The sequence below is a fragment of the Drosophila virilis genome, chromosome 2, assembly GCF_030788295.1.
Source record: "Drosophila virilis strain 15010-1051.87 chromosome 2, Dvir_AGI_RSII-ME, whole genome shotgun sequence".
Lineage (NCBI taxonomy): Eukaryota > Metazoa > Arthropoda > Insecta > Diptera > Drosophilidae > Drosophila > Drosophila virilis.
The window spans coordinates 5,024,923-5,035,677 of record NC_091544.1 but is presented as its reverse complement, the minus strand read 5'-3'; the positions used below and the strand labels follow the sequence as shown (position 1 = coordinate 5,035,677).

The following is a 10,755-nucleotide window of genomic DNA, read 5'->3' as shown; positions in this document are numbered from 1 at the left end:
TCGTTCGTGTTGCGACGCTTGCAATTTTAGCCCCAGCCACAACAACAGAAACCATTCTTATATTTATGTGTGTACATATATACGCACACACACGCACACACACACACACACATCCACAAAGGCACACACACACATATGTGTGCAACATATTGGGGAGTTATTACTCAGCAAGCCGCACGGTCTGTCTGTCTGTCTGTCTGTCTGTGCACACATGCCCCGTTCGCCGCTTACTTTAATTGGACGCGCGGGCGTTACGGTGTCGTAATTTTTTGAAAAATCTACATGCTTGCCCCCAGTATTCGCATCCGCATCCGCATTCGCATCAGCATCCGCATCTCAACGATAACGATGCGACGCGATGCGATGCGTCGCAATGGCTTCAATCATTGCGCACAGCGCTCACTGCGGTTTGACAAACATTTTTCACTGGCTGTGCAACGGCAGCGCCACAGCGTCGTCCTTCCACAACATATCTGACACACACACATACGCACACACACACACACACAGACACACACCCCATTCGACGCGTCGTGTATGTTTGATGAGTGTGCGAGAGTTTTATGGCTGTATTGGGAATGAGCCGTTCAGGCCGAAGCAAGCGAATAGCTCCAAGCAGGCGGGGGCTTGTATCATTCAAGGATGGGGGTCTGGGGGCTGGAGGGTCTGGGTGTAGCTGCCATTGCTGGCTGGGTGATTGGGTTATGCTCTGATTTTAATTTTGAAATCATACAAGTGCAGCACTGCAAAGTGATACATGTGGATTTATTTATTTATGTACGTAAGTGTGCATGTGTGCTTACATATAAATGTGTCTGCGTGTGTGTGAGTTTTTGTATTTCACTCTATGCATGTGTGCGCGCGATGCGATAAAGCGCCTTACAGGATTTGGATGATGGCTGAGGGCAATGCCGCTTCTGTTTGCAATTTGATAAGCTCTCTCTGGCATTATTTTTACGACATTTCTTTTTGACATGCCAGTCGCCTGAAAGTATGCAATAAAAATATCAATACTAAGCCAATGTGTAAATCAGTGAATCTTATTGTTTTACATTTTCCGTCTTCTTTTCACTTTATTTTTTGCCAATATCAGGACATCAGACTTAAACGAAATGCATCCTATTTATAAATACTTATATTCAATTCACATCCATCTAATAAGAAAACTTCAATGAACATGTCCCAAAAATATGAAGCGATTTTTATTGCAATTCGATTAGCTTCGTACATAAATATATACACAGTATGTGTTACATAATCAATTTTTAGCAATAGTATTACATTTACAAACTAGACTATACAGATATCGGATAGAACGCTTTAACCGTAGGACTAAACATAATCAATGTATAGAGACGCACTTAAACTAAAACTAGAACTACTCCGAGACTGAAATGTTACAGTGCCAATACGAAAAGACAAAAGTTAACCTCGATTTTAAACGATATACACACACATATATATATATATATATATATCTACATTAAGGAAATCCTATAGAGATTAGAAGAAAATAAGCTTCACCAGCCCGTAAAGCGCCCAACCGGCTAACGAATAGACGATAGCCAATGTGGTGTAATGCAGGACCATCATGCTGCAAGGCCAGATAATACATTTAGTAGAAGGTATCTATGCTTTAAGACTTAAATACGTACCGCTTAATGCGTCTTATGGACTCGGGTAAGCTGCTGGGATCGTCCTTGACAACATATAAGCGCAGCCCATATAAGCTGACCCGGAACAGATTTGTCCAGTCCAGATCGCGCATATCGAAGGCAAACAGACGCTTGTCCCGTTCGTCCAATTTATCAACCAGTCGCCGGACATTGTCATTATCAAAGCGAAACTCATTCGAGCTGAAGAATTTTAGAACATTGCTGAACTTGTGTATTTTGCGATAGATTTTCATCATTCTGCAGAAAAGAAAATATGTTAGGCAAATGCCATTGCAAAAGAAGAATGTCTAATAAATACCTGGGTTTCTTGCCCATGAGAACCATTATCAAGTCCATGAACATGGCGGGCAATGTGTGATATAAAAAGCAGAGTATGTGATACTGCCACATGTGCGGCACAATGGTGAAGCATGGATACCAGATGGACTTGCGCATGGGTATATCGTTGACATACTTAAAGCCAGTCTGCATATAATTTCGCCAGGTGACCATGTTGTCCACATCCGGCACATAGTTATATATGGGCGGCGTCTCATAGCTTTAATAAGAAAAAAAAAAAAACACTATTATATTCTCATTGTTGCGGACAAAGATGCCACTTCACATACGTATTTCGTGCCACATCCCAGGCACTGGCCAGCAGAGCATTAACGCACATATCCACAGGCACAATGTGCGCTTTGTTGTCCATGTTGCCGGTGAAAACGCGCAGCACGCCCGAGCCGATGCCAACGATGACGCCGCAGGGTCCATACATATTGTCAATCCAGCCGGTAACCGGCTCTCGATAGCTGGTGATCACTACAAAGAGCCCAAAATGAGGCAATTAGTCGGGCAAGTTAATTCAACAAGTGCAGAGTCGTACCAATGCCCGGCCTAAATATGGTAACGGGTAATTTCTGTGCATCCTGCTGCACCACATTCTCGGCCAGCACTTTGGTGAAGGTATATGTGTTCGGATAGCCCTTGATAATTGTCGGCGTCAGCGTGTTTAGCGTGTGCTCGTCCAGGCACTCCGTCAGCTTGAAGGCGTTGTCGCCAGTCATCATGCCGCTGTAGAATTTCTCCTGAATGTAGCGCATGTTGCAATGTGCAAATGCGGTCGAGACATGCACAAGGGCCTAATCAGAATAACAAAAAGCAGATGAATCAGATTGTCTGGAAATCTTAACATTTCACAGGGTATATGATGGTCGTGAAAAGTAAATCTGTCATACATCGATATTCAAGACTGATATACCTCGCCTTGTCTGACATACGTTTGTGTGCACAACCTTTTTCTTTTGTGAGATATATTAACCAACTTATCCAACTGCATCTTCTTTGTTGCAAAAATTGGCCAAGAATTAATGTATTGTACAAAATACCATTTGGCAACCAAGTATAGACATGCATACAACGCACATTTGATATGCGCCTGCAAAGGTAATCTTCCGCACTTTAAAGTGCATGCAAGAGATTTATTTAACCATTAAATATGCCACTGGGGGGAATTATGGCTTTCTTTATACATTTTACTTGATATTTTTTAGCTTATGTCAAATAGTGTGCACTGAGATACTTCGCTTTTAGATTCTATATAATTCTAATAATTGAGTGCAAGTTGATTAGAACATAATACAGGGTATTCATTACATGGAAATGACTTGTACAATAAGATTTACATTGAGGTACGGAATGTTACTTTAAAATTCAGTTAACCGTATTAATAACTTTAAAAGACACTACAAAATTTGCAGGATTTATCTATATGTATTAGCAATATCCCTTCAGCTTTTATAAGATTGAATTGAACATAATCATGAGTATCTAAGATAATCACGACTAACACTAGTGGGTATCTGACAGTCCATCAAGTTCTTGTCCTGTGCTGTGAAACAACTTTGAGTTAATTTACTTCAAGCAAGTTAATTATCGTATTTGAGCCTTATAAAACGAATGGCAATAAAAACCATTGCCGGGTATAAACGCAGTGTGTAAGGTAAAATTGATGTTAATTTGTCAAATATTATTCGAATTAATCAGAATTTATTTGAGTACCCCTCAAGCAAATGCCACCAGAACTGTTCACAGGGTATCGTCCAGTCTAGCTTTTTACACAATTACCTTGAGGTGGACAATCTCTTTGGCCAGCTTGATTATCTCCTTTGTGCCGTGCACATTGATGGCTATGGCCATTTTGAGCTTCTCATCGAATCGCACTGTGGCCGCGCTGTGTAGCACAATGTTGACATTCTCCTTGATGGTCTCGCGCTCATCCGGGGAGATGCCGAGGCCAGGAAGCGAGCAATCGCCGCTGATGATTGTGATCTGGCAGCGATACTTTGGATTGATCTGTTTCATTTTGGCGAATACCTAAATGGAAGCAAGTACATAATAATAGATAATTAGTCATTTGGGGAATGTTGGCTGTTGGAGAATGGACAAATCATTTACCGGATCGTTGAACAAATCCTCGATGCGTGCGTGGCCATCCTTGCCCTTTTTGGTGCGTATCAGCAAATATATTTGGGCCACCTCCGTGACGCGCAACAGTTTCTCAATAATAACTGCGTACAAATCAATTCGTAAGTATTCAATTATTCAAGTCACGTTCGCGTTTGCCAACTTACTTTTGCCAAAGAAGCCGGTGCCGCCCGTAAGGAAGACGCCCTTATCCTTGTAAAACATTTGCATGGGCGACTCATCTGCAAAGATCAATGCAAACAGCCATTAAACAATTAGCCAATTTGATGCGCATCATTGTGCCGCCCCCCCCCGCCCGCCATCCCGTCAAACAGCTCACCTCCTCCTGGACTGGGGCAGTAGCTGTGGAAATGCCACTTCCCAGCCACCGTGCTCAACGCTTGTTTGCCACCCACTTGAAGCGCGTCACGAATTTAAATGCGCGCCCCAAAAGCCACTTCAATTGCGCATAATTCACGCCGCCACACACACACACACACACACACACACACACAAATACGTACACACACAGGCACACGCACACGAACGCACGGCACGTACACAGTCACACTGAGAGTCACAGGCAGTCGCACGTAAAGAGCGTTTGGCATGTGGCTGCATTTTGGCCATATGTCAAAATGGCAACAACAACACTCAAAGTTAACGCCAATGCTGACATTGTTGTCGGTTGCTGCTGCTGCTGTTGCTGCTGCTGTTGCTGCTGCTGCTGTGGCTGGCTGCCACTTGTGGGCCACTCATAAATATTTGCAAGTTAGCAGCTCGTCGAGCTATTCATCTATCGTACAATGGTATGACACACACACGTACACAAACATACATACGCACACATTCGCATACATATATCAATGTGTAGAACATGTAGGCACATTCCTGTGTCTTGAAGGTGGCTGCCATGCTGGATCCGTCGACTGCTGTGGCCTAATTGCCAATCGACGACGTAAATCACTGTCACTGCATGGGTTATACGGGCTATGCATACACACTTAAACACTTTGGCCACTCGATAATTGCATAATAAATGCAACATTGTTAAGGACTTAAGCTGGCCCATTGGCTGCCCTCGTCACATTGTTGGGCCATTCAATGGCGTCAAACATAACAGGCTTACACACATTCATATTCATACAAATACTGGCTGACACCTAGACCTGACACTCGTCGTGTATCGCCCGACTACCACACCAGCCCCACCCCCTCCGTCATCTATCCATTTAACGGCAGCACCCAGGGGTCGCACTCAACCAAAAGCACTTGGCGCGCTCACTCAAATGTTTTGTTTACCTATGCTAATTGGCTTAAATGCAACTCAAGCGCACTTCTCATCGCGCCAAGCCGAAACTGAGCCGCCGCCATCTAACCCAAATGCCCCCCACTGCTACCCACCACCCCCCCTTCTCCTGCGCCATTGTTTATGAGCGCTTCGGAATTGAGCTCCAGCACCCAACGCGTGGCCTCACTTGGAGTGCGGCATGCGGCATGCGGCGTGCGCATTTAAAGCTTTTGAGCGCTTTGGGGCATTTGTTCAGCGACAACGCCAGCAACAGCAACAGCAACAACAACAGCAACACCAACAAAACCAACAACAACAACAACAACAACAACAATATTGCCACTTTGAGTGAATTGTCAACAATTGTGTTGGCTCTTTGGATTTGCGCGCCGCCGTTGTTGTCGTTGTCTCTCGCAGACAAAAAGTCTGTCACATAATTTGTCAATTTCAACAATTTCGTTTGCCAACCCCTCCCCCGCAGCCCAGCCCGCCCCGGAAGGCGAACGTAATTCTTTATGAATGCTTATTGTTTTTAAGCAGCATTGAACTGGCTGCCTGTTTGCTTGAGTTTTGTATATACACAACTTGATATACACTGTTTTTGTTGTGCTTAGGCCACCTGACCCTGGCCGTGGCATTGACCTCTAAAGGTCCTGGTCACTCACCCTGTGTGCCGGTAATAAGCTGGCAATGATCGTCCAAAGACTTCGTATATCCATTACGAATGTTCATTAATTTCGCATCCTCCATCGTGGCCAGAAAGTTGTGTGGTCGTGCTGCAAGCAGTACATGAAAGTACATTATTAATATTATTATTATTATTTTAAGTATTTGTAAACAAAGGGACAATAATGGTTTTATTTTTAGATGAAATCATCCAACATTTCCATTAATTTAATGAAAAAGGAACTGAAATAATTTCAATTTTTGAACATGACAAATATTCTTCGGAAAAAATATAATCTTTGATACTGAAAGGCATACACATACTTAATTTAATAAAAATGCCCAAGAATACTTATCAGCCTCGAGCAACTATTATCAGCTAACTATATTTAAATTAAGCAGATAATGGGTCAATTATTTGTACAGGGTATCTTTTGCCTGTTCGATTCTCCTTGATATTTGTATTAGGTATCTTTTGCCCACTCGATTTTCCTTTATCTCAATAAAAATTGCTTCAATGTTTAGAGGCTAAGCAAGAATATCTTTGCGCAAAATGTTAACCGAAATTCTGTATTCTAAACTCGGTAAATGTGGCTATACGATCTCAAAGGTCATTCAAAACTGCGTGGAAGCAAGTCCGCAAGTACTCAAAAATAATGAAATATAAAAGTGTACAGAGCTTATGGGAAAACCTCAAAACAAAGCGCCTTTGGTATTATGACTTTTAATTAAAGCTTAAACCAAAATATGTGAAACTTTAAACGAAATAATGCTGAGTTTTCGCTTGGTACCCGAACATAGTTTCAGAGCGTAATACTCTCTCGAGGCGAGGCACTTTAACATACGCAGGAAGAATAAAGTTTAAACTGGAAAAACCACTTCAAAATATATAAAACACATCATAATATTATACTTTGCCAGGCTTTAAGGCTGCCTCTATTAAAAAGGCTACATATTTGTACATACATTTTTTCAGCGATATAAACTCCGAGTTGCCAACGTGTGGCATTTTGACAGTTTTATGTTGCGCCATTTTGGGCTTAAATCTGAAATCCTGTACAACGATTGATGTCTTTCTAATTAGAAAATGATTCAATTGAAATGCGTTAAGGCAATTACAAGACCGACGGCGGTCTCTATGCGACTGTTTCGTCGCAACTAAAAATCAAATATAAGTGAATTTCATTACAAAATTTAATTAAAACTTTGCTCGGGCTTTTGTGTTCCACGAAACCCACCGGGCGTTGCGGCGATTTGTACAGGGAAAGCGCTACACTAACAGTTCTAATGAAGTGCCAGACGCACCTGTTGACACAGAGCGACAAAAAACCAATTGAAAATTCAACTCAAATACAATTTTAATAAAATTCATATAAAGCGGCTAAGTGAAAGCCCAAATGAAAGTGGATATTCTATATAAGTAGGTATAAACAAAATCAACCGAGAACTGCCAGCCTTGCTGTTGGTATCTTTTTGAATTAATGCTAACTAAAATAAATTAATTTAAAACAGAAACAAAACTATATGGGTCAAGTCAAAGAACGCTTTAAATATGCAAGTAACCCCATCGAAATTTCAAGAACATCAATTAAATTCGACTAAACACATTTACGAGGTAGAAAATAAACCCTCAGCTTGACAAAATTCTAGTTTGCAATAAATCGTATTTAAGCACACATTATTTTAAGTCGGGTTAAAGCACATTTTCAGAGATCTACATTGAAATGCATTCTTCATGGGTCGAAGGTCGTGTGGACGGCTACTAAATAATATTCACGGAACCTTATGAAATCGTGTTTCAACGATTTTCCTTACTCCACCGGCAACTGCGGAAAATTGGCGGAAAAGGTTGTATGCAACTTTATTATTTGCAATCCTAACAGTTTCTTACTCTCACAAGAGCCAGCCCACTTGGATGATATATTGGGGTTAAGGTTGGTATGCCCGAAAGTTTGTTTGTCGGCCTTAAGTCTCAGCACGAGACAAAATAACTGTCTGTTTAGTTGGCTCAAGGTCAGGGAAATACCAACTAATTGCATGAAACTCATATCAAGCAGTTTCAAACACTATCTTCCCCCAAAATGTTTTATAAATGTGCTTCGCACTCTTCGGCAAATCGGTCCCCCAGGATGGAAAATGGGTATCCAAGTGAGCAATGTTTCTTCCAAGCTTTCTTAATGCTGGCTGGCTCGAGATCAGGTTGAAATAGAAATAAATTAAATTGTCTTAATCTGTTGCCAATATATTTGCTCTGATCTTCACGGCTCATTTTGAAGTCGTATATTTCTTGACATTTCAAATAAAAGTGTCGCCAGAAGCAACAACTTGAATAATTTTAATTTTAACAAATTGCAGTTGGGATAAATAAATGAAAATGTTAATGTGATAGCATTAAATTTAAGAGCTCAAGTTGTAAACTCAATTACCTTTGATCGCTTTTGCCCGAAAACGCACGAATGCTTAATAGAATTTTTCGTGCAGCAAATCCGCCACGGATGCAAATGGAAATATGTATTCATATATATAATTATATTTATATATATATTTATATATATGTATATTTATATATCATTTTGCTATGTCTGCAGCTCGCACGTAACTGAAACATGCTTTATATTCAACTTGAAGTCCAACTTGCTTATAGGTGATTCAAATTAATGAAAACAATTTTAATTTGTTTTAAAATTCATAATGAATTAATGGCACATTCTCAATAATCAGACAAAAGTATTGAATAATATTGTTATTTTGTGTCTGATATTTTGGGGTGAAGCACTTCCTTTTATGCTAAAAGACAATCAAGAAGCAGCAAGGTGTCGTTGCTTAAAAAGCCCTAATAACTAGTTATATTTGACTCTTAAGCAGATTTTAAGCGCAAAAGAGCACGTAGTTAATAAAATTAGCTGTCAACCCCAAACTTAACCCAATATGCCTTAGGGGCATATGTGGCAGAGTAATCGTATGCTGCGGGTTGTGTTGAGCACACTTCGCCAAGCAGGATGTTCGTCCTGATAGGCAAATAATATAATATAATATATATATGTATATATGTGTATAACTAAAAGCCATTTCAAACATTCGATTCGAATTTTATAAAATCATAATTGTGCGCGAGTCCAAACATTTGAAGTTCTCTCTTTTTTAGGAATATAAAATGAATACTGCCGTTTCTCAACGAGTTTTTTATGCACTTTGTCGGTTAATATTAGTCGGTGCGTGCGATTAATTATAGAATAAAATTGCAAAATCAGCCAGACAGAAACAAACAATACTCGTGCAATGAACAGCTGGTAGTCGTAGTCTTGAATAAAATTTAATTGAAGTGCTCATGTCGATGACGCTGTGGAATTTTAATTGCGCACAAATTAAAAGCCAAAAAGTCAAGTCCCAAAAAAAAAAAAACAAGTAGCAAAAAAAAAAAGAAAAAAAAAATAAACAATTACTAATAATGAAAATTACAAATTCGATGACAACTAAATGAATTAATTACTTGTTTGCTGGCGACTAGCGGCAAGTTCAATGTGAATCTATTATATGTAAATGATAGGCGTGGCACAATGCCAGCGTTGCCAGATACACGCAATAATTGTTAAGAAAACGATCCGCAGCGTATTCATGCTGGGCACAACAACAAACAATGGCAATCAAAGCGTGCGCCAGGGCAAAGGAGGCGAAATGAAACTGAACATTAAATAATTTGAGTGTCGAAGTCTCGCACAATTAACCCATATTTGCAATGGAAGCCAGCCAACGAGCCAGACAGCTGGCCAGCCAGCCAACGAGCCAACCAGCCAACCGGACAGCCATGCAGTCAGTCAGTCAGTCAGTCAGTCATTCAGTCAGTCAGTCAGTCAGTCAGGCTGCCAACTAGCATGTTGCATTTCACACCAATTGAGGGGATTTTCCCCCGTTTGGCTCGACGCGCACTCAATCGTATGAATGACGAAAGCTGTGAGAGGTGAGCGGCAAGGAGAAGCGCAACGGCAGGTGGATGCTGTATGCTCGGGTGGCTGGGCAGATTGCCAAGCGGACTAGCTGCCTGCCTGCCTGCCTGCCCAACTGACTGACTGACTGACTGACTGACTGACTGACTGACTAACTAGCTGGCAATGTCGGCCAAAAAGCCACAGCAACTGATTGCACCACACCGGCGACCACAGCGCCACCAACGCGAACATCAAAACTGTAGAACGCACTGCACGAATTCTCGGCTACTTCAGCTATGATATTCGTTTGGGGGCGTGGCTGGGCACTGGGCACTGGGCGCTGGGGGCAGCCGGTTGATTTTGTATGCGAATTTATACATTGTTTAAGTATAGGCCACAGCTGCAGGCGCTGCCTTTGCCTTGCTGTTGTTTTGTTGCTGTTGTTTGGCCAACGTCTGTTGCTGCCACCGCCGCTGCCGCTGCTACTGTTGTTGCTACTGCTACTGCCTGTTGTCGACACCAACTTCCATTGGCGATGCACATCGAAGCGCAGCTAATTGAAACATTTTGCACAGTGTGCCTAAATGAAGCTAAGTAATCCAGACTCATAAATATATATTTATCATGAGAAAGCAATAGCTGAAAATATGCTACGATATCGGCACATATATATTTTCAAATATTTATTAAATATATTAAAAATGTATTACAAAAAAAGTATTAAAAAATGATTATTATGTCCTATAATAGA

The 10,755-nt window shown here is 41.1% G+C and overlaps 1 protein-coding gene across 2 annotated transcripts in view; it reads right to left on the bottom strand.

Moving 5' to 3' along the window:
• Positions 1–1,180: 1,180 nt before the first annotated feature.
• The window catches only part of wat (waterproof), a 35,059-nt gene continuing 25,484 nt past the window's right edge, over positions 1,181–10,755 (bottom strand). The window contains exons 1-10 of one of the 2 annotated variants that reach the window (XM_002054757.4): positions 7,045–7,169; positions 6,078–6,188; positions 4,289–4,363; positions 4,113–4,225; positions 3,783–4,031; positions 2,542–2,797; positions 2,285–2,477; positions 1,975–2,214; positions 1,656–1,913; positions 1,181–1,594 (exon numbers count right to left, since the gene is read on the bottom strand). In XM_002054757.4, coding sequence (XP_002054793.2) covers positions 1,504–1,594; positions 1,656–1,913; positions 1,975–2,214; positions 2,285–2,477; positions 2,542–2,797; positions 3,783–4,031; positions 4,113–4,225; positions 4,289–4,363; positions 6,078–6,188; positions 7,045–7,111 — 1,653 coding nt within the window. In that variant the 5' untranslated portion in view covers positions 7,112–7,169 and the 3' untranslated portion in view covers positions 1,181–1,503. Of the gene's footprint in view, positions 1,595–1,655; positions 1,914–1,974; positions 2,215–2,284; positions 2,478–2,541; positions 2,798–3,782; positions 4,032–4,112; positions 4,226–4,288; positions 4,364–6,077; positions 6,189–7,044; positions 7,170–10,755 lie in introns of those variants that run through there. The other variant, XM_015171359.3, reaches the window with a different exon arrangement.